The sequence below is a fragment of the Vidua chalybeata genome, chromosome 9, assembly GCF_026979565.1.
Source record: "Vidua chalybeata isolate OUT-0048 chromosome 9, bVidCha1 merged haplotype, whole genome shotgun sequence".
Lineage (NCBI taxonomy): Eukaryota > Metazoa > Chordata > Aves > Passeriformes > Viduidae > Vidua > Vidua chalybeata.
Window position 1 is genome coordinate 22,844,675 of NC_071538.1, and position 24,856 is coordinate 22,869,530.

Genomic DNA, 24,856 nt, shown 5'->3' on the forward strand with positions numbered 1-24,856 from the left:
ACCTACTTTCACAGTAAAATTTAATTGAAAAGAAAAAAAGTACTAATTGCAAAAGTGACTCTCTATTATTACTAATTAAGAATGCTACAATACATACAAATTCTGTGTTAAACAGCAGTAAACCTAAAGGTTATTAGCAACAATTCTTTTTCTTTTACATTTTTTATATATTATGTAGAAATGTAGATACTATGATAATACTAAAGAGAATAAAATTTTTTGAAATTTTCTTTTTGATGGAGAGAGAACTATATAACAATTTTATCTGTTAGAGCTTTTGGAACAAACATAATTTTAAACAAACTTGAAACATTGAAAACTATTCATCCTCTGCAGTTTTCATATCAATCATTATGCTAGCATTGAGGTTTTTTTTAATAGATTTCTAAAGATTTTTGAAGAAAAATGGCAGATATTTAGCATTATCTATCAAGTCATAATTCCTCTCTATTAATCATAGAATAAGGGCTAAAAGAAGACACAAATCAAATTATAACAGATATTACCTGAAATAAATCTTTCATTATAAAAGAAATTGTCTCAACTACCAGTATGTCTAAAGAACCATCTTGTTCACAAATAATGTTCCTTATGTTCCTATAATGTACTGCATTATGAAAGCATTTCTAAGCATTTGAGTGTGCTGTAGAAAAAATGATAATTATTCTAGCTTTCTATGCTTTAATTTTATTAGTATCAACTTTTTTGAAAAAAATCATTAACAAAGGTAAGCACAGGCAATACTCAATAGTACACACGAAGAATTTAAGACATTTGCAAGTCCTACCTACCTCAGTAGCAAACTGCTGCAATCCACCAATATTAATTGGTCCTTCCTCAGTGGCATACAAATTGCAGCCACCAACACAGAGATCTGATGTTGGACACACCATTCCGCATGTCAGGCCAAGTGGATTGTCAGAGAGGATCATTTTGGCAGCTCCATAGTAGTTCTGAAGGAAAAAGAGAAAGGAAGAAGAAATAAAGATGACAGTCACATACCAATGAAGCAAAAATCCAAACCTTCAAGAGAGAATTTTGTAGTAGAGTAATATATAAGCATATATGTTAAATAACACTGACATTATTTAAATGCATTAATACATTACACAAAATTCCATCAAAGACACTGAGAAGAAAGTCAGCAAAAACTGTGGTTTATGCAATGATAAACTTTAGCTTTTTAGCTTGCAAAGTGGTTAAAAGCATCTTCAGTCTGGAGTGGTTGTAGGATTTTTAGCAGCTTAACAAATCTACCTTCAAAAACTACAATTGCTGTATTATGTACTTGAAAATATTCTCTCAATTTCTAGGTCAATTGGGCAGTAACTGAGTTGCAACCTTTGTTACAAGTATGACCAGAAAGTGCCAGTTACATTACCAGTTCTTTACAGCTCAGGAATGAAAAGCTTATTTTACACATCTGTGCACACCATTTCTGTGGATAGTCCTGTCCTTCCCACCACACCAGTAGTGCCAATTTTCCCAGACACATGATGAGAAGACTTTCCATGTAGCCACCTGCAGATATTGCACTACTGAATTCTTTCTGATCTCTTTTTTCTCAACACATAGTGATCAGGGCAAACACCTATTCTCTTGTTTCCTTAAATCATAAACCAGGGAACTAATTAAAGATGTTACCTACAATTCACATCTTCAAAGATTCTCAATAGTCAGTGGACTTCTTCAGAAAAGGAATAGTCACCAGCTATATGAGAAGTAGCAAGGATTCTTTCCATACTAAAACTCTAAGGAATGGACTTCAGCAAGTTCCCAGTGTCTGATTCCATGAGAAAACAACCTCTGGTGGTTTTTTTTTTTTTTTCATCTGGATAATTGTCTTAAGAAAAAGAATCAGAGGAAATGCCAGGAGTGACCTGAAGTGTCATTTAAAGGGAGAGAATTACTGTTGGCAGTTCTGCATCTACATTAATGAAATCATAATGTAACTAAAGCAAACTTTTTACATACTGTATTTTCTTATTTGTTGTCAGTATAGAAGTGTAGTTAATAATAGAGTGTAGTTCTTCCTTAATTTAACCATGTTTCCCACATCCTCTAAAAGTCCCACCAAGTCCATGAAGATGGGTTAAATCTAGAGTTACCTTTTAAGATCAGAAGACAATACAGTACCCTTAGAATTAGCACATGGCTGAGGTTCCACAGAAGTTTCTTTAGTGAGAAATTAATGCTGGGATCTCATTTCGGCTTTCTACACACTAGAAGTAACTGAGAGGCTGAAAAACAGTATATCACCTTCCTCCTCCACCACCTTTTCTATATCCAGTCCTCAATAATCATAGCCAGTAAGAAACTGGTTTTTATAGCAGGTACCTTCACTTATCCTGTCCTGTACCAGGACAGCTGACCCAGAACACAGAGAAGATGTTCAAGCACTGTGAAGTACTTGGTCATAGCAGACCCTGTGTGCAATGCCTGGAACTTTCTATCAAGTAGGATAATGCATACAGAAGTGTTTATTCAAAGCAAGTACTTTGCCACATAGAGTAAGAATCCACTTAGGAATAAAAAGAGCACTGTCAAGATCTGACAATTGAACCAACAATGGGTAACAAGAATTTGGTTTGGAAGGTTCAAATTCACTACAGGCATATTATTAGACTGAGCATGCAATTCTCTAAAGTTAAACCAGATCATACAGATACATATAGAGGTTACCAAGAAAATGCCAACATTCAAGAAATACATTTGCAAACGTAACTGGACTCCTTGCTTACAGTTGCTGGTCTACTGCAGACCATGAGCCTCTGTCCATCACCTGGAAACACAAACCAGCTGCCTAGGTGTACTTTCATGGGATTTCCTTAGACAGTATTAAATCGCACTGAAATTCTAATCCTGGCTGAACAGGCAACCCCTTTATACAACTGTTCTGAAGAACCTTCAGCTATTTTCCCTGTGGTGACATTTTATTATCCCCAATTCTCATTTGTTCCAATGTAAAGGAGTATTAGTTAAAATGGAATTGTACGTATTAGCAAACAGTTTTGCTCTTCCAGATTATTATACTGTTTTGATATCAAAGATTATTAGGGATGCTTAAAAAAAACCTGTAAAGACACTGCAAGCTCAATTTGGCAGCAAATTACAGAAGTCCAGTTATATTGGAAATGTCACTGACACAAATTTGCAGACAGCAGAGGTGAAAATCAATGCAGGAGACCCACATCTTTCCAAAGCAGCAATGAGACTAGCATAGTTACCCTGCAGCATCTTAAGTGGCATTAGATGCCTGTTCCTCAGGCAATTACATCTAGCCATTCCTTTCTTCTACTCTAAAGGAATAATTACAAATTAGTGCTGGTTATTTTTCTCACTAACTCAAAGACAAAATGGTTTTCAATGAACTTTTGTTCTCTTTTATGTTTCACTCATATTAGACTTACAGTTTTCCTTCTTGTGTTGTCCAGTATCATTACATTTATTATTTCCAACTCTGGTTCAATGGAAATAAAGTGCATTTCCATTTAAGCAACTTCATTATGGATTTTCTACATTTTTCAGCTTTGTAATTAAAATCTATATACAGACCTAGTTATTATGCCTAGAAAGCAAAGCTGTTAAATATTCCTTTCTTAAAATTAATTTTCTTATATATATAAAGTATATTCTCACACTTGAGCTGTGCCAATACAATGTCAACACAGTTGGCACATCTTACTTCTTTTGAAAGCTCAAACCAAACTTTGAGCACAGCTCTGCTACAGAAAGACAGGGCACAAGTGACTTCAGAGAGAAAGGCTCAGGGTCAGTACGGGTATAGGACCAAGATCACAGTTTGTTAAGGGGATATGTAAGGAAATCTGTCTCAGAACACCATACCAGAGTTTGGTAAGAAGGAAGCTGGAAATGAAGACTCAATGGGGATAAGGCCAGCTGCTGCCGAACTCTTACTTTGGGAGAAACATGACTGAGTGTATATGAAGGTAGAGACCTGCTTTGAGAAGTTTCGAGATATTGCTGTCATGATCATGAGTTCCTGCAGCTGGCAGGAACTGAGTGGCAGTGGTAGCACCTGAGAAAAAAGGAACTGCATTCTCTTCGAATAAGAGTATCAAAAACTACATAGTACACATTGCCATGCTAAATATTAAGACCTTAAATAAATTCTACCAATCAGCATATATCTTCTAGTCTTAGCACCTAAAATAATTTTCATGATAAATTAAAAGACAGCCACATTTGAGAACAGCAGGGCAAGGCTTCCGCACTGCTTCACTAGTGTGTTCCAACTGTGCTAACGTGGGCACCTCTAGAGATGAAATGGAAGCACAGGTTCGGACTGGACTTGGTTTCATGGTCTGCCAGAACATAATTACTCTGTGCTAATTTTACTGTAGGTAAACTTACAACGTTCTCTCCGAAGAGCCACAGCTCACTTATTCTCCTCTTCTACCTTCCTGAAGATCAGTGTAAGCACTGTTCCCATTGCCACTCTACCAGTGAAAGGATATTGCCATGTGCTGCTACCACAGCTGTGCAGTGGCTCGAGAGCAAGTCCACCTGCAAAGCTCCTGCCTGCCAGGGCACAGTGCAGTGTGGAGGCTGGGCTCTGGGCAGGGCTTCATGTGTCTGGCTCTGAGTTGCTTCATCTCTTTGTCCTTCTATTCTATATAATCATTTATCCTATCTTTACTGTGCAATTATCTAACACACCAAAAAATTAGAAAAATGTTTTACAATACTTGACAAAACCTGACAGATGAATGCAGTAAGTCTAATAAGTTACACTGAGTGGTGTTATGCAGACTGTGTTACAAAACTACAAAGCATGGTAGGACAGTAATAAATGAGAGTTTGTAGTATGTGTATAGTATCTTAAATGTTTAGTTACACAAATATATTTTGCTTATGCAGCTTTATCCTTTTTAAGCTGAAAACATGTATTAATGATCATTATATTTATCAATGACATTAGAATATTCACATTTAAAAAAAAATACTGATCACTTCATTTCACAAAACTAGTGTGCATCAGGCTGCACATAAAACAGACATGCAGAGATGCAGACAGAGATGCAGGCTGTAACCACGCACATGCTGTACATGAGAAAGGATCATAATTAAAGGGAGGCTGGCTTCATTAAAATGACACAGTTACTTCAGTGCATGGAATAATGCAAGCTACCTTAACAGCTTGGAGTAATTTTTGTAGATGTTTAAACAATAAGATGACTCTGTTGGCCAGTTTCTTACAGACTTCACAGAGGAAGCTAGTCTAAAACTAGAATGTTTCTGAGTTTTTTAATGAGATAAATGTCTGCTCCTGCCTTTGTTCATAGAATAATTTATTTCCATGGAAATGCACAGGAAAAAAAAAATCTAACTGGATAAGATGTTTTGTGGTTTCCTACATCAAAATGTCAATAACTACTACATTGCTAACATAGGGAACAAAAAGAAGCCTTAAATAGATATCAATAATCAGAGGAAAACAGGCAGAAGAAGATCTCCACATGTATCATTTGGAAGCATTATATAATTTGCATGCAAATTAGACTGTTTTTTACTTGAAAAAAATCTATTAAAACACACAGGATCAATACTGAGAGACCAGAAGAAATTGCATTTACTATCAGGAAATGCTTGTAGCATCCTTTCTTTCAATTCAATTCAAGAGCTTTTTAAATAAATTCATTATGCATCAGGATGTTTTGATATTGTAGTTTTCTAAAAAACCTGAAGAATATGCATTACTATGCTTTATGTAATAAAAATTAATACACTGACTTTATTAGAATTTGGAGACAGTGTGAATACTTTAAAAGGAAAGAAGAAAACAGTCAATTTCTTTTTCATCTGGATTTAAGTTTAAAAAAGGGAGACATAGCAAAATATATGGAAAAATATCACTACCTCCTATTCTAGTTCATGTTCTGAAATAGCTTTAAAATTTACTCAAGATGTATTGGATTAAAACATTTCAACAGACCGAAGAGTCACTTTTTAAAGTATGTTGTTATATAAGGAGCATTTTTCACACTGACACACACCAGTTCAAATATAACAAGAAACGCCCTCAGTCTGTCAGCCCCCCCAAACATCTTCCAAAGAAGAATGAACAAAACATAACAGCAACTTATCAAATCATACATATTCTATATTATAATGCTGATGATTTTTAATCAATCCAGAAATCTTTCACATCATTTGACTTGTGTCATCATAACAGGACTGTAATTTCACACAGTGTCACTATCTTTTTATGAAAAAGAACGGAAGAAATATCTTGTACTGTCATTTTGTCCTTTGTAGTCTAGAATGTGAGAGATTCCTTAATTGACATAGTGTCATCGCAAAAGTCTATTCTACATAATTACACTACGGCGACTGAAACCAGCTGTCAGCCATTCCATTACACTAAGTACAAACAGACATCTCAAGAAAAGTCACTGTTTCATGTGCATCAATTTAACATCATGCCTAATTTTTCTTTTAAATTATTCTTTTCCTTACTATTTTATTTAGTGACCTGAAATATACTACGATTAACAGAGAAAGCTGAATAAAACAGCACTTTTGAAAAACCTGGGGCCTCAAAGTAGTATTTAAAGATTAATTGTGATTAATATCTGTATATAATTATTACCAATCACCTAGCAGCTTCCTGACTTCCACAATCCTTCATTGTATTAACAGTACCCCACCTACAGTATTTTACATATGAACTGTGACTCGTCATTTCTACAGTCTTTGCAATGCCATATAGATGTCTTTTGTTAATTTAGTCAGAGTTGCTCTGGCACAGAAAAAAACCCATCATTCTGTTTTTCTCACCTGTCATAATCCTATGTCTCTCAACACGCTTTCTCTGTGGCAATTCTTTCTCTTCATTTATTTTCTCTTAGCAATTCCACAACTTTTTGTATCTTGCTTTCCTGTGTCCACTTTTCATTTTTCTTATTTCTAGTGTATGACCACAAAGACGTTTTCCTTCTCAATCTCCCAAAATTCAGATTTACTCTTATCCCTTAGTGTCCTTCTCTCTCTTCCAGTTTGTTCCCTCTCTGATTTCTCCTTTGAAAAAACAGAATTTCATTCTTGAAAATCCCACATGAATTTTCTTTGGTTTCATTTAAACCGAAAGATTCCTCTGAATTCCTAAAACTTTCCCCTGTGTTCCACAAGTTTCTCTGTCCTGTTCATGACATTAATTTCTCCCTCCTCCATTTGCCTCCCAGTGTTCTGCACAGCCCAGGGACAACCTTTTACCTTTTATCCAGAGAGCAGCATGGCTTTGCTGATTTTGGGGATTGGGTTGTTTTTTGAGTTTGTTTCCAATGTGGGATTTTCATTTGGTTTGGGATTTCTGGGGGGGCACTGGGTTCTTTGTTGTTATTATTTTTCTAATGTTGTCCTCCATATAGTCTGTTAAAAAGAGTTGATGTGTCAGTGCAAACCAGCTTATCTTTATTTTTAAGGGATATGGGAGAAGATTGTCTTTCTGAAGACAGAAAAAACTGTAGAGTCAATGTCAGGAATCATTGTAATAATGCATGGCTTGAAATAAAATTGTGAGAGCTAGTCACAGAGGGCTACAGCAACAAATGAGTTCTATGAGTACAGATAACAAAAAAGATACTTCTGTACCCCCAGTTCTTCATTACAGACTGAGACTGTAAAGGCTGAGTCACTCATTCCTTCTGCCTGTGCTGTGTAACAAAAGTTGATATCCCCATGAGCATCAACAGTTGTTTTTCAATGCTACTACTCAGACCATAAAGGCATCCGATAACAAAGAGCTCCAAGACTCTCTCACTGAGCAGTTCAAAGGTAAAGCATGTGAGGAGCTGCTGCTTTCTAAAGGGCTGCTTCTCTGGCACGGTTTTGCTGAACAGGAGAAAAGCTGCACGCCCTACAAGTGTTCAGGCTGAGAGATGCTCCTGGGAAATTGTAGGATTTTCTGCTGCTGCAAAACGTTTGCTTGTGCCAGTCCTAAAGGATGACAAGTGCTAAAGCTCCATTTTACAAATTCCTTCTTGCTTTGACATAGCAACACAGGGAAAGGAGGGCATAAAATCCTAAAATCATTCCTGGTACTAATTCAGGGCTGAGGGGCAAAGCTTCTCCTGCAGCAGCTGAACATGTTTGGACTTTCTTTAGTACATTTTTTTTCTTTTTAAATAAATAAATAACTAAAACAGCACTTGTTCATTACAAAGCAAGGAATACAGGTTTTGCAATGTGGTGGTATTTAAAGAGGACAGCTGGAAGTCAGAATTCTTGTTTGCCATCTCCTGATGTTTGGAAACAAAAATAGTAACGTGTGCCTGGTGAATCTGAAGTCTGATCTCTGAGAGACACAATTGCAAGCGGTCTTTATGAACTGAGAAACACGAACTGGGAAGACACAATGGAATAAATTGTACCTTTATAAAGTGGAGTTGTAATCCAGTTTGTATGGAAAAAGAGAATGGAAGTTGTGGCCTAAACTCTCCTGAGTCACAGCAGCTAACACAATACAGCCTAAGTGACATCCTTGCTCTCAAAGAGGCTCAAGGCTCATTGAGTCTGGCAATTCAATTACCCTCTCAACCCAGGAACAACCCTCCTCCCTTGTCCCTCTTCTACTGCAGAGCTCAGGTCTAACGGCAGAACAGCCAGAACAGCTACATTGTACATGGTCTGTAAATATCTAAAAAGCCTCAGGCTTAAGAGAACAAGAATCCCTGACCCTTTATGATTGCTATAGCCATTTCCCAACAAAACAAACCACATACAACAGAGCTTTTTAATACCTGACAAAGTTACTCATTTTCAGTTTACTGCTGTCTAAATAGCCTATATTAATAATTAATCATGTTTAAATAAATACCTGTGTGAAATACTGCTTACACAAGGATAAGGACAGGGAATTTATTGAACACAATCTTCTCTAAACAAGTAGAAGGGTAACTAGCTGAAGCAAGTTTCTCAAGTGGGTGATGAGAGATTCAGACACAGATCTTCAGTAAGTCTAGAAAATGTACCCAATTCCCTGAATCTATTGACCTCAAACACTTGAATGTTCTACGTTTCACCTATTTATTTCTTCTAGAAGCTCTCATACATATTTATAAGCTTTTGGATTAGAAGTGGAAGTTTATTTGTAAGATGAAAATAGCAAAAACAAATTTATCATATTGAAAACGATATACAATGACATGCAAAATATCCTTGATCATCTTAAGCAAGAACTTCAGTGACAATACAGAAATTTTCATTAAGCTGAATATTCAGACTGCTGAATGAAAATATCTAACTTATTATTTCAATAGAAGTTTAGCAAAATGCATAACAAAGTGAAAAATTACTGTCTGGTTCCATTAAAAAATATCAACATTATAAATTATATGTTTTAGCATTCAAAAGCACACTATCCTTGTCCTCTATCTGCTCTAAAAGCTCATGGTGCAGGTACCACCACAGTAGCAGAATGAAAGAGAGCAGAAGATGCCACAGGAGCAGCCATGGTAGCGGGCTCTTACACAAATTCTACAAGGGCATGATTTCAGGTGAATCATTTCAACTTTTGGTACCCCCTTCTCAATTTCCACCTTGTACCTTTGAGAGAAAACAAGGAGTTTCAAAATGCAGTACTGTAAAAACAGCAGTACATACCTACAACTATAAAATGATTCCATTAATAAAGTAAACCATAGGAATTTCCTGTAATTTCTCTAAATAATAGAATTTGTTATAAGTGATATTTTATAGCAAAGGTATCACAAATTAATACATCAAAAGGAAAATTCAGCCCAGCAGACTGCAGCCATCAAGTCAAGGCTGGGTTCCCTCTGCACTGTTAGTTTCCTTAGGTTGCTTGGGATATGAATTATAGGAGGCATAGCCAGTGACATGGAGGCTACAAATACAGAATCATAGACTGGTTTAGGTTGGAAGGGGAATTTGAAGATCATCTAGTTCCAAACCTCCTGCCATGGGCATGCAGGACTCTCTAGCCTTGTTTCTCAGCCCATGAATTCAGCCACTTGCTAAGCATGTCCCCCTGAGGGCTTTACTAACTTCTGATTTTGGGAGGTTTATTCTTTTGGTTTGGTTTTCTGGCTATTTAAAGTCAGCATTAGAGCTGCTGAGAGAAATGCTTCCACAATCATGCCATGTAAGATTTCTTCTTACAGGGTAAGGAGAGAAAGAAGAGCGCAAGACTGTTATGTAAACTCACACTTCAAACTTGAATTAACAGAAGCAGTGCTGATTTAGGCATGCAATTTTCCATCCCAACGTTTTGAACAGCAGAAACCATATCCAACTTTTCAAAACTTCCTGTGTGTGAATGTTTCCTGCTGCTTACACAACAACCAGACATAAACTTGAGGTAAAAGCAGTTACTAAAGCTGTGTTACACCTTTTATCGTAAGTTTTAGAGTGGATACAGAATACATTGATAGGCAGGGATAGGGTCCAAAAGGACATGCTATGATTACATTTCAGTAATCTAAGATACTTTGGGTTCTTCACAAAGAAAGTTCTATCTACTGAGAGAACAGTAGTAAGCTGCAATTCTTTTCTAGACCAAGATATTCTGATAAAACACCGAGTGATCAGGTCACCTGCTCAGGGCAAAGCCAGTATCTTATCACGCATCTGCAGCTTCCAGGAGGATTCAAAGGTCATCATCAAACAACCCAAATTCTGTAGGGTTGATCCACCTCACTGACCATCTGACAGGTTAAATCTGGCCCTATTAGAATCAGTAAGCATGTACTCATTGGCTTCAGCAAGGCAAAGACTACTTCAAACCTTCAAGGCAGTTTACTAATATTATTCCAGTATGGCATTGCCAAAACATAACTCTCAAAGCTCTGCAGTCACCCCATTTTTATTGTCTCTGCTCTGTAACAGAAACACAGAAATTCAAAATTAATCTGCCTTTAAAATAACTTACCCTTTCCGTCAAGTTACAAAGGGGCATCATATTTTAGAGGTTGTCAGAGTCTAAGAGACCCACCAAATTTATTGTATCAGGATGCTGCTGGTGTTAGCTCTTTTCCTCTGTTGCAGGCTTCAATCCATCTCCCTTGGTTGCTTATTCCCAGCTTTATATTTTGATAACTAGGCCCCTTTCCTTTCCTCAACAACATATCACCCTATCCTACCCAAAGCAGCATAATGAATCCTCCATAAGAAAAGACCATCCTGATAAAATACTTCCATAAAATTTGCTTTACATTTCCTAAACAAACTACAGCACTATGATCACAGAATCACACAGCGTCACAGGAATTAGGTTGGAAGAGACCTTCAAGATCATCAAGTCCAACCCATGCCCAAACACCTCAACTAAACCATGGCATTGAGTGCCACATCCAAACTTTTTTTAAACACATCCAGGGATGGTGACTCCACCACCTCCCCAGGCAGATAACTCCAGTACTTTATCACTCCTTCCATAAAAAACTTTTTTCCTAATATTCAACCTGTATTTACCTTGGTGCAGCTTTAGACTGTGTCCTCTCATTCTGCCAGCTGCTCCCTGGTGAAAGAGACCAACCCCCACCTGGCTACAACCTCCTTTCAGGGAGCTGCAGAGAGTGATAAAGTCACCCGTGAGTCTTCTTTTATCCTGGCTAAACACCCCCAGCTCCCTCAGTCGTTCCTCACAGGAATTGTGTTCCAAGCCCCTCACCAGCCTCGTTGCCTCCTCTGGGTACGCCCGAGCATCTCAACGTCCTTCCCAAACTGAGGGGCCAGAACTGGACACAGCACTCAAGGTGTGGCCTCACCAGTGCCAAGGACAGGGGAAGAATGACTTCCCTGGTACTGCTGCCTGATACAGGCAGATGAGAGAATAGCAGTTCCATTACTGCCTTGTACCTTCTCTGCTCTGTTTGCCTGCTTCATGATGCCTGAAGAGGTAAAAAGCAGCAATATGCCACAAACTATACTGTGGTTGCAAACAGATGCCTACATTCATGAAAATAAATGCAGCAGTGACAGGATACAGATTATATATGAAAACAGCCTATATGCATATACTGGGCATAATGCCAATTACTGTAAACCACAGCAACATGCAGTTACATGATAATTGATACACATGTTTTAATGTCTCCTCTTATCCTAATGTTTCTTGATAAGGTGCAGAGTTTACTGGTGTCTTCTCCATACCACCCAGTTTAGTACAAGCAGTGTGGCTGTTCACTTGCACATGGAAGTGCTGCTGTTGCCCACTCACTTCCCACAGCATTACCTGTGTTGGCCCTTTCAAATGCATGTAACAGTGAGAAATGTTAGAGAGTAAAAAGCAGACAGACAATCTTTATAGCACCCTCAGTAGATTATGAGTCTAGTTGGGTTCACTATACAGATGTAAGTCACATGGCAGCTGATGATTCCACAGATATGAAGTAAGCTTTAAAAGGTATGGGGCAACCAATATCCAGTCATCTGGCTATCCCAGATGTCCTAATAATTCACACCAACTTTGCAGTAACTTTTATTCCTGTTTATGACCATTAAAAGTAATTTGTAAATGACAATTCAGAATAATGTTTTTAAGGTTTCACTATGATCATCGTATAGTAGCCTATTAAGAAAAGGTACAGTACCTCCAAAGAGGGGGCCCATTTATTCTTGTAATATGTTATTAACAGTCCCAGTGAGTGACTACACTTGCATTAAACAGAGCCTCTTACTCTGAACAAGAAAATATCCCTTGAGATTATAATTTTTATACCAAATTTCTGCTCATAGGAAATTTAAATTATAATAACTTCTAAAAAAGAAAAATAGAAAACCACCAACATCCCCCACATACAGCTTTAATGAAAGGAAAATGAAAGGAGAGATTTGTAACTGTAATACCTCAAGTAGAAGCAAGGTTAAATAATGACACTATAATGCTCAGGTTTTTGAATACCACTGTATTTGAAAACCATTGAAACCAAAAACTTTATAGAAAAAATGACTTGAAGAAATAGATCCGCAGTATACACTATCTGTACGGGCACAGAACAGAAGTAAAAATAATCAAAATTAGCTGACTCAAACTTCAAAATGTCTGTTCTAAACACTTTATTTTGAAGACTTTACAAAGATAAGCCTCAAAATGCAATCTAACCCACAAAATTTGCAAGTAAGTGCTGTTATCTCTTGCCATGTACAACTGCAAGCCCATCTTTACCTTGTTTGCAATACTTGTGATGAATGACTTGATGTCCAGATTAGTTGGGCAACTCTTCTGACAGGGGGCATCTGCACACTTTAAGCACCTAGAGGAATAAAAGAAAATGTGTCAAGGAGACATGGAATATAAGTGCTGCCAAAGCATAAGGTTTTCAAGTTAGCATGCTGAAAGACAAGTCACAAAGCAATAATGCATAACACAGAATTTCTATTTAAAACCTCAAAACGCTACATGATCATTATTGACTGTCATCAGAGATTAGTTATGTTTTGCTGACTGCATTTTACATAGGAAGGCATTTACAAGCACACAGACAACACCTGTCGAAGTATTAGGAAACCCTCATATTACATAGAGGTAATTTTTTCCCTGGAATCCATGATTGCTAAACTCCTGACCAGTTCATTTTTCTATGTGAAAAAATCTGTGCTGTGAACCAAAATTTATTAACTAAGTTCTGGAAGTCTCATTATGGATTAAATGCTGAATGTTGGACCATCAGACATACAAAAGCAACAGTATTTCCACAAAAGAAGGAATCACTTTTTACTGTATGTCCAAAGCTGATGAATTTTCAAGTCACTTTTCTATGAATTTCCTGTGATAAGTCTGTGACTTCTGAAAACAATTCAGTAGTCTTATACATACTCCCAACCAAAATCCCTAAAATCTTCTTCCTGTCATTTATAATGACAAAACCTAAATAAGCAATAAGGTGACAAAACATCCTATGTAGTAAAGTTTGCTTTTCTGTTTCTGCATAGTCATACGTGGGGGTGTGATGATCTGGTTGCTTGTACCAGTCCCATCTAAGGATTAAGTCCTCAGGACAGTCTACACAACTTGCATTAAGCAAACCTAAAAAAAAGATAAATGTCAGCTGAAGGAGTAAAATGGTTCTCTATTAGGCACAAAGGTATTAGTATACAGCCTTGGTTTTATAGATCAATGATTATCACAGGTCAAATGCCTCACTACTTGTCTCAGAATTAATTAGGTTATTCCAGATGCTCTTTTGATACTGCTTTAGTAACAGTCAGAATTAATGCAAATTGTGGGTTTAACAATGTATGGAAAATGAAATAAAATTTGGGTTTTAGGTACTATTTGAGCCCAGATACTTAAGTAAGTTCCACAAGTCTACCTTAATTATTGTTATTCAGTGCTAGGTGACAAGACTGTGGAACTGGCTGGGACAGCATATTTTAAAACAGAAAAGCTGCAAGAGGCCAGTGGACTATATACAAAGAAATTAAGAGCACATTAAAAGGAAATAAATGATTGGAATACTTGCAGCAAAACACTGTTCTGACTTTGTCAATCACACACATCAGGGTTTTTTTGTTGTCATTTTTACAGTTAAGGGAGGAATATGAGAGAAGGGAAAGCTAGTTAAGTAAAAGATTAATTAATTTCATCTCATTATTCACTATCATCTAGTTGGGTATTGCGGACGATATGGCACCAGCAAAATTTGAAGGCACATGTGGTAGAGGCTGTTTGGATTTTCTCACAAGACTAGTCATGGAAAAAAGACCCCAGAGGATATACTTAAAGTAAACAGGGCTCACAGGCTGCAAAAGATGGGAAGCCAAACCTGAGTTCAACACCACACTGGGTTACCAGCTCAGCTAGGTGGGATGTCAGAAAAGCATCGGCAGGTTTAGCTGCCAATTATCTGACAGCTGAAGATAACGCTGCCCAGCATTACCTGTGACAGGTACATGTTAAAAAGGCCTTACCAAGGAAAGGTGGGACAGGGGGACCTCAAAAGATTGTGGCCAGAACATTGAGTCAAGAGGATGCTTTTAGCATTCTAAGCAGACAAGAATTTCTCTTCTCTGAAAAAAAGTTCTAGTACTAGAAGCCAGCAAAAAAGGAGATGTGCTAGACAAGATAACACCACTATGAGGACTCAGATGAGCAGTTTGCCTGTGAAGGCAAAAAGGAAATAACAGAACTCAAAAATCATGCAATTAAAAAAGACAAATTCCATTTTGACTTTTTACTCTTCGATTTCCTCAGTGAGGCCTTCTTCAAAATACAACAGTCCTGTATTCAAAATCAGAGGAAGCACTGAACATAAAATACACTCTGTGGATTATATATAGAACGATCTCATGTCAAAATCGCATGGCACCTGGCAGGATAAGATGTGTACAGATTACTTGTTCAGACTAGCAAGCATCTTTACCAAATTATTTCTCTTTTGATTTTTGAGCTGCTTCACAAATAACAGCTGTTGAAAATGTCAGCTGCTAGGAGGGGCAGGTAACGCAAATTTGAATGTGAGCTTTAGGGAGGAGGGGAGGGTGCCATGAATATGCCAGTCCAGACTTTCTCTTATAATAATACCATCTTCCAGGCACTCTGCAGACTAAAGTGCACCAGGCTGCCATTAATCCCACTTATCACCATGACAGCTCAGTAATTACATGCCTGCTATAGCTAGGTACTGTACGGTACTGTATCATCGAGCACTGTGCTCAGTGCATGCTGGTGAGGTGTTTTATTAAACTTGGGGGGTTGATCATCAAGTGACATTAGTCTTGACCTATTTTTCTATCTGACAATAAATTATCCTTTGACCATACCATCACAGATATCACAGAGTGCATTTACTGTACAAAGGAGCAAAGGTATCGCATTCTGGCAAATCAGGCAAAAAGAATAAATAAAGTAGTAGAGTCACACACCAGAAATTTTTTACAAAAAATTGCTACAAGTGATTGATCCTTTCAAAAATCACAGGCAAAACACCCTGGTTAAGGGAACACACCAACAATTACCATGAGCTTCAGTTCCACATGCATATACCCCAATGGAGAATTATTAAGCATTATACTTCCTTTTTTTTCTTCAACTGTCCCCCCACCCTGAGAAATCCCACCTTTCATTTTACAAGGTTATTTTATTACTATGATTTTGTTTCAAAATATTGTAAACAAATTAGAAATCTTGATTAAATATTTCTAATTCACCTGTTAGCTCCTAGCAAATTAAATAAAGAGTGACATGGTCATTACTTTAAAAAAAAAAAAAAAAAAAAAAACCACACAAAAAACCCCAACATTCTGGACTATCTACAGATTTGTGATAATCTGAGAATATATATCTCAGCATTCCTTAGTAAAAATATAGGAAAGATCATACCAACTATCAGAAAACACCCTATATTATGGATTTTCTCCCAGTGTTCATGGAACAGCATCTCCTTTAGTAACATATAGACTGTTGTGAATCTTAAAAGACACCACATTCACTTCACATGCATATTTATTTCCACATAAAAGGCAACACCACAGTCTTTGCACTGCAGAAGAGAAAAGGAAGTAATAGCCAAGATAATTTTCAGTTAATAGCTTTTTTTTTGTACAGTTATTGAAAAACTACCCAATATTTTATTTTAAAGTTAAAATATCTGACCAACAGTCCCATTTCCAGGCATAGGCCAGCTCTTAACACAGTTCTGCTTCAAAACAAAGAAGGACAATTTAGTTGTACTGTTACCTAAAAATGCAGCAAACAATTGTCTATGTAACTGGCAATAACATCACCTGAAGTGCAACCACATGAATGCTGAAAGAGCGGGGGTGAAACAGATAATCCGGAGTAATATTCCTCAACAAATTGTAGCTGATAACCCATCAAATCTTCATGTATCACAAAACAGAGCAAATAACCTTTCTTATGGTTACTGTTGACAGAGGTTTAGAAGCAAAGTGAACCCTAATTCATTCCTGCAGGACATAAACAGTCATTTTGAAAAAATGCTTCCAGCTCTAGTACTTGCAGAAGTTTCTAAAACTTTATCCACTACTCAGAGAAATAGCACCGATGAAGGTCTGTATGTACTCTCTGAGGCGCTGGTCAATTAACTTTGAGAGAATGGTAGAGCTAATTGCACCCAGTAAATAAGAGGTCAGTTTGAACCGGAGACCCAATTTTGACCCAACCAGGCTCTTCTTGGTTCCAAGTCTCTTGCACCATTCTAAACACTGAGCTGGGGACAGTAAGCACTGAAATAAGAAAGCTGCATGTCAGGAAGAAATGAATCTATTATTTCCAAGTAAATCTAAATCCCAAGTTGAATGCCCCTTGCCTTTGATGGCCGAAGTCAAGAGCGTTACATAGATTTTTCTCTTAAAGTTCAATCCTTTAATTACTTATGGCTAATCCTGTAGAATTTAGCCTTTCTTCTCCCCATTCAGTCTTGCTTCTTGCTGTACTGAAAGACGGTCAAGGACAAACCTAAACTGAGATTTGGACATATACAGACTCATTTAATAAAGATAAGGGATGCTAGGATAAAGATCCACTACTTAAATGGTACAAGGGTTTGATGAGTACCAAAGACAAATAATACAGGAATATTCAAAGTCAAGAAACAGAGAAAGGAATTCTCACATGCAAGGCCAAGAACTCTGTTGTGTAAGTACAATGTGGCAAAGAGAACAGAATCTTAAATTAGAATCAACTGTGAAAACAATTTTGGACTACAAAAAAACAAAGGAAAACCAAATCTAATTGCCAAGAAACACCTCTAGTATAAAGGGCACCAGAAACTGTACAAAACACAGCAATACAGACAAGTAGATATCCTGGTCCTGGATATTTAATACTGGGTGAAAGGCAGCAATCTTTTAAGTTATATTGTAGAATGACATGTGGAAAATTCTATTTGTGAGAAATGCCAGGCCTGTTAGCAGTGTACAGGAGCTGTAAGAAACAAAACATTCAGTATCATGTAAATTGACAATACTAGTTCATAACTAAAGAAAGAAGGAAAGACTCCCACACTGTTGCTGTTGCCTCTTCAGTCCCCTGAAGTCCTGTAAGCCTTCTGCAGAGCCATAAAAAGTGGCACTACTTCTCTGTCTGTAAGTTCACATGACTAGAGGAAGCAAATTTTAAATAGAGCCACTCTACAGCATTAGACAGACGTGGCATTGCTGCTGGCAGTTACAGGACTCATAAGGGGGGTGCTTTTTATCTAAAAGAAGAAATGATCAGAGTTGAAACTTCAGTCTTCAGACACAAAAACCTCCTACCCTAGTGCAGAATAATGGCACTTATAGACAAGGTTATTTTTGGACACTTAAGAGGTGGTGAATCATATGGACATAGGCTCCAAATCATTCTATTCATCAATGCCTCATTTTCTCTTTTCTTCTTTGGCTCTCTATACAGACATAATTCTTTTCTCATCTACTTCTGAATCCCCTTTGAGTGCAGGAACTCTCCTCTCTTCTTTGCTTCTGCTTGGCTGTCTTCCTGTTTTCTGTAGTCTTTCTTCCCCATTCATCTGAAACTTTTCCACTTCTCTGTCCTGTAACTTTTTATCTTCCATCATAACTTCATTTTAATGGACAATGTTGATAATATAATAAAGGAGCCACTGTCTGTCATCAGGTGTCAATGACAGTGGTGTAGGAGAGTGTGCACCAGTCACTTCACAGTCCATCTTCTGAGCTGTTGTCAACTACCATTCAGCCCTTCAAAAACCTCCATTTCTGCACTAAAACTGTCATTGCTTAATGGCATGTCTTCTGCATACTTTAGACAGAGCTATCTTGAGCTGTGATCAGACACACAAATGGAGCCTAGCAGAGGAAAAGCAGGTTGGTGGGATTTCCTCTTAACCCCTTGCTTAGCAGTGGGAACACAGCCAGGCTCTGTCTGCACTGCACTGTGGGGAGCAGTCTGCTCCAAGACAGTTCATGGGAAGTTATATTCTCCTTCAATTCCTCCTGTCATCTTACTGGGACACAGAATTTTTCACCAATCATTTTCCAATATGCCTTTCACCCACTTCATGTATATAACTTGTATATATTACTTTAATTGCATTTCTCCAATTCATAATGTTGCTGAATAAAGCTGTTATATAAGTTAAAGGGATTAAAAATAGAAAATACAGTTCCGCTTACAGAATACTGTAGCACAAAGCATGTATATCAGCTGATGCCAAATCAGAAAAACGGTTTCATCTTTTTGACATATTAGAAATCAATTTTTTTTATATTGATGGTGAAAGTAATTTCAACCATCCATTACAGCAATGTTAATTCTAAGCATGGTCTCCTTTTTCTTGTTTCATAGTAAGCATTATGAAATTGCTGTGTTTTCAACAGTATTAATCAACATTCAAAATTCATTAAATTGTCACAGAAAAATTAACTGTCTAATTAAAGGTTTTATTGTTGCCAAAAAATATTTTTATTTAAATCTTAAAAGTTTTTAGAGTCACAAAAACCAAATACTTAAAGTCAATCTGCAACTTTTCTGTTAACACTTGATTAAATTTCACGCTACATATTAATTAGTATTTTCTCAACATCATAGGAACACAATATAGTTTCCTGCTTATGACAATAAACTTGATAGTAGCCATACTATGCAGGTAGTGTAAAAGACACACAAGAAACCCACTTGTTGATAAAACACTGATAGTACCTGATAGACCGCGCACTGTGCTCTTCAAGTCCTTGAAAGCAGCACTTTACCTGCCAAAGCAGCCACTTGTGGCCCAGCCACACCTCGCCTTATGGAGCTTTTTAAATGGGTACATTTATGTTCACCACAACAGTGATCCCTTTCACATAAGAGACAGCTGTTACACAATGTTCAATATCCTTTTAATCCTCTATAGACTGTAGACAGAAAGGTTGACAGAACTGACAGCTTTTATTATGGCTTGTCCTGTACACAATAATCTTCTTTCGCCTGCACTATTCTCCCAGAAGTGTTACAGATTTTTTTACTTATATCAAGTATCCTTTCTAGGCTTTTTACGAGATCCGAAATCAGTTTTATGTGGCATGATTCTTGTCCTGTGTAAATTGCCTTTCCAAAATATTAAATACTTGTTGTCTTTTTATCTTAATGCCAACAAAACTCCTCTGGGCTCACTTCAGGAAAGATACACTTCACAAGTTTAGTCAAAGATGTTTTTCTCCCAAAATGCCTTCATCATCTATGCACATCTTACAAACGCCACTCTGTTCAATATATCAATATCACGAGCACAAATCTACCATTTGTTTGCATTGAAAACATTGATTAAATTTAAGAATAACATTTATAAACAACCTATGATACAATATAACCTAACTAAAATGCATTAATTGAAAATTTAAGAAAATATTCTCAATTAAAAACTACAAACCCAGAAGAAATGGATTGCCTCACTACAGCACCACGATCAGTCTTGCAATTTAGGCATGCCAGCAATTCTATCACAATTAACAGAAAAGTGATTTAAACAAAAAACTTCTGTGGAAAATTGGTTTTGGGAAAGGCAGTAACAGCATAATAAGCTAAAGCTTCCCTTTTTAGGATTTGAGCACCAAAAAATTCCCCAACTCTCTCTTTGTCATCACCCTGCAATTATCCACAGATCTGACTGAATGTTGATCTAGAACCCAGCCACTCAAGTCAGGCTGCACTGATTTCTGCACACAATGCATTCCCACAATTTCTTCATTCATGATGCTATTAGCTGGGGGTAGGAATGTGGGAGACAAGAGGGTAAAAGACCAGGAGGGTTTTAGCTTTGCTGTTGATGTCACCTGAACATTTGGCCCTACATGGGGCATAATCAGGAGGCAGGAAAAAGCACAAATTAAATCACTGAATTTCAGATTAAAAATAAAAATTTCAAAGGTTCCAATTGATCTTGCTTTCAGAATTGCAGAAACAAAAAATAATTAAAAGTTTTGCTTGCTACTACAGTTTAGAACTCCAGAGAAAATTGAGAGGTCAGTCACCTTTCCACTGCAAACCTGATAAAGATGCTTCTTCCAATGGAGGAGATAAGTCATTGACCCCAGCTGACCACCTTTTTCCAAGTTTTAAAACTTGGAAAGAAAGGCAGAGTTTCCTTAGCAAATAAAGTTCAGTCCTTCCAGACAGTGAACACTCCAGTTCATTATCAGACTGCTTAACTGTGCTCTATTTTAATATATGTAGTCCCCAGTGGGACCCAGTCAGACCATTCAATTGCTTACAATGAAAATGCTTAAGCAGTTTCTTAAGCCAGCCTCATGCAAGACTTCCAGAAGTGAGCTCCCAGCACTCCAGTGTCCTCACCCTTCCTCACTTAAAATTGCTGCAGCTACAGGTTTGAGAACCATGTTCCACTACTCCTGTCTTTTCCCTCTTTTGGAAACTGCAAGAATTCAGCAGAGGATTCTAAGATTTAGTATTTTGTCTAGAAATTGCATGTGTACAAGGACTGTCTTTCATCCTCTTTTTCAAATGAAGAGGTTTGTCTAAGATACCTTCATTAGTGAATAAGTGATACTGTAACTTGTTAATATGCTCAGTCATCAAGACCCAGAAAAAAGGAAATCTGCCTGCTATTTCAGTTCTGATTTTCTACACTGCAAATAACTGGTACATTGCTTAGTCATAAGAAAATAATGTTACCTTGTTTATAATATATAGGCATCTTTCTTAAAAGCTAGCATTTTCTTTCATGTGTTGATGTTTAAGATAATTATTTGGCTTTGCTTTTCTACCTTAAATTTACTTGAAAAGTAAAGATTCAAAACCACCATCCCCTCAGCAAATGGAAAGAGCTTCGTGACAGAATTACAGAAATCACGGAGGGAAACTAGAGTAGTTTCAGAGTAGAAACAGAGTAAAAATAAACCCTGAACAAATTATACTAAGAATCAATGTTACATTCTTTATATCTTGAGTTTAAAGATATAAGTAACATTTTAATAGTAGACAGTTGATAATTCAGTCTTAATTATTTGCAAGAGGGAAATACACTGACTCCTTAAGACTAAATGATTGGTTTTGTATGTGCTACATCCAGATTTTGCTATAACCACCTTCACTGGGAAAAGTTTTATAATATTTGTGCATTCACAGTATGATAATATGAATAAATGACATAGCTGAAAGTCACTGTCCAGACTTCACGTTATGTGAAACCAATATATCATTTAATTTTTTTTTTAGCTGGGCATCTCCCCCAGCTAAAAAACACCAAACCAAAACAAAGCCATAAAAAAACTTACCAAACAAATAAAACAAAACAAAAAAAAATTGGGAAAGAGCCTTTCTGCAGATTACCAAATAAATTTAACACCTGATCCCCTTGGTAGCAAGAAGCACTCCACTGTATACTTGTAGCTCTTCACAGTTTCCTTCTTCCAGTGTAGAAATCTCCTACATGCTAATCTCCTCCATGCAAACTACTTGATTGGAGAGAGCTGTTCAAGCTTTGCAGTTTCACCAGGCTACATGGACAAAAGGCTGGACTACATGGCCCAACTGGTTTACACTATCTTTGCAATTTCTCCTAGTATGCTGAATAATGGCCTTTTAAAATGGCAAATTTATGTCTGCTTATCTATCTACACTTGAGGCTTCCCACAGAGATAAGCAGACTCTAAAAATTTGAGTTCATGTCTGTCTCAAGTTATTTAGGACTACAGGACTTTTCATTTCCTTACAAATTAAATACTTATTTTAAGCACTTTAACAGGCACCTCAAAATTAGGATAAATAAAAAGGACTGTAGTTAAAATAACAGTACCCAAAGGATCTAAAATATTAAATATATACAAGGATTTTGCAAGTATAACCACACAAAAATCTTAAAAACAGTTTGATTTCTGAGCACTACAGCAGGGCCTTTTAGGTCAACATATATTGGCAAAGAAAACTCCATCTACCAGCTAAACATAGAGAAGACTCTGGACTCTCAATGTCAAGAAGGCTTGGGGAGGGCAACTTGAGAATAAACAATGTTTGCAAAAATAGGACAAATACTTGTTGCTAAAAGGAAGCAACAAAAATCTTGCATTTTAGGTTTCACCTTTACAAGCTAAGCAGGGAGAATTTTCACATCCTTTTAAGAAGATTATATAAAAGAAAGTATTTGTCACATTTCCTCCCATACTGAAGTTAATGGCATAAGAATGAATACATTTTCTGTGATGGCTCAGCAGTTAAGTGCTGTCTGGAAAATATTAAAAGAAATGTTGGTTTGGGTTTTTTTTCAGAGAAACATAGCTTTAATAAATCTTAGGATGCATAAAAAAAATTAGCAATCTGTTGGTTCACGACAGTTTGATAGATCACTTGCTCTTGAATTTGTGGCATTGTTCTTCTTTGTAAACGCTCAAATTGTTAGACCTACATCAAATACAGCAATCCCAGGACTCTAAATGTAGCGTGGCTGAAAAAGCACACTTTTCCCATTTCCCAAAGGCAGTGCATTTTCAAAAACCTGCTGGAAGGATTTAAATAGTCTCTTTTGGTAGATAGTTTTGCTTGCTACAAATGAGCAGATGTCTGCCTTTTGGCAATTCTTTTTTATGCCGTTATTTGAAAACAATTACAGAAAAATATTAAAATTTATATATAAAAAAATCCACAAAGATCTGCATTTCTCAGACTAGTCACACAGACATTTCAGAAAGCCTAGGAATCAGTACAAAGTGCTTCTTCTCTTCCACCCTCCATTAGTATCTCCTCTACACAAAATCACAAAGACTACCCATTAGCAACTCCCCAGCTGTTCCTGCATCCCAGACTTAGATGCTCTGATTTTAGCATTGCTCTTTCCAACCCAGAAGCATTAGGGTTTAATGAATGCATCCAATAATTCCAGAGTTTCATACCTCAGGATTTACAGGATCCTATGATGCAGCCTATGATATCAACACAATCACAGGCATAGCTTACTTACCAGCATCTGTCTTCCTTAACAGTGAGGGATGCCAATTGTTTTCTTTACTCCAGGTGAAAGCCCAAGTCTGCTGGCTGCAAACTCAGGCAGCTCTTATTAAATTTCTCAGCAGTAAGAATCCTGAAGATCCGTACTCATGCTACAAATTAAGCCAACAAGAAAACCTCCCTGACAGCTACTGTCAGTCTGCTCCATTCCTGCATCCCCAGCTCCAGGATGTCAGGAGGCAAACTTATTGTTCCCCCTGTCCTTGGCCAGGATCTGATCACAGCAGAATATATTCCAATTTGGGGTTACTGTAGACCAGTAAAAGTTTTGATTGTGAATGATGCTGCTGCTTTATCAAATTCCTCTCTGGCAGGATTTGCCCAGTTAACAATTTTAAAAGCAGTTAGCTCACTTTCATGAAGGTATCTTGATATTGGCTTCCAAATTTTAAGCAGGAAAAGGAAAGCTACTTTGCGTTAGAATCCCACTCCAACTCCATTTCAGGTATATTCAGGGGCTGTATTTTCTATGATGGGCTGGATAGTGTTAAACATTGTTCAGTCAAGAAAGACTCCCAAAGATACTAGAACTACTTAGGTTTCATCTTCAGCCTCTGACTGAAGTTAGTTCAACAAAGATTATCAGTATAAATTCAAACCAACATTTGGGTGTTCATTGTGCTGTCAGTATGTGTTCAAGCACATAACACAAAGCAGTGCAACAGAAGACAACAACTGCAACTAAAGAGTGTTTAGTCACTTCTAATTTAGTCAATGCAATTTGTTTTTCTTTTGCAAGTCTAGAATAGCAGAAAGATAGAATTATCCACTCTTTAATTTCCCGTTTCACTGAAGATGTGAAATGTACTGCTAGTCCTCTTATGACTGGAAACAATTTCTTGGAAATAGCTTCTACTTATTGTTTCCTACACTGAAGCAATTTTTGCAAAACCGGATGGGATATTTTTCCAATCATAAGAAGTCTGTCTTTTTGGAAATGAAGAC

The 24,856-nt window shown here is 37.0% G+C and overlaps 1 protein-coding gene across 2 annotated transcripts in view; it reads right to left on the bottom strand.

The window, feature by feature from the left end:
* Positions 1–24,856, bottom strand: part of DPYD (dihydropyrimidine dehydrogenase) — a 339,118-nt gene that overhangs the window by 232,460 nt on the left and 81,802 nt on the right. For both annotated transcript variants that reach the window (XM_053950943.1, XM_053950944.1), the window contains exons 4-5: positions 13,151–13,238; positions 792–953 (exon numbers count right to left, since the gene is read on the bottom strand). In XM_053950943.1, coding sequence (XP_053806918.1) covers positions 792–953; positions 13,151–13,238 — 250 coding nt within the window. The remainder of the gene's footprint in view (positions 1–791; positions 954–13,150; positions 13,239–24,856) is intronic.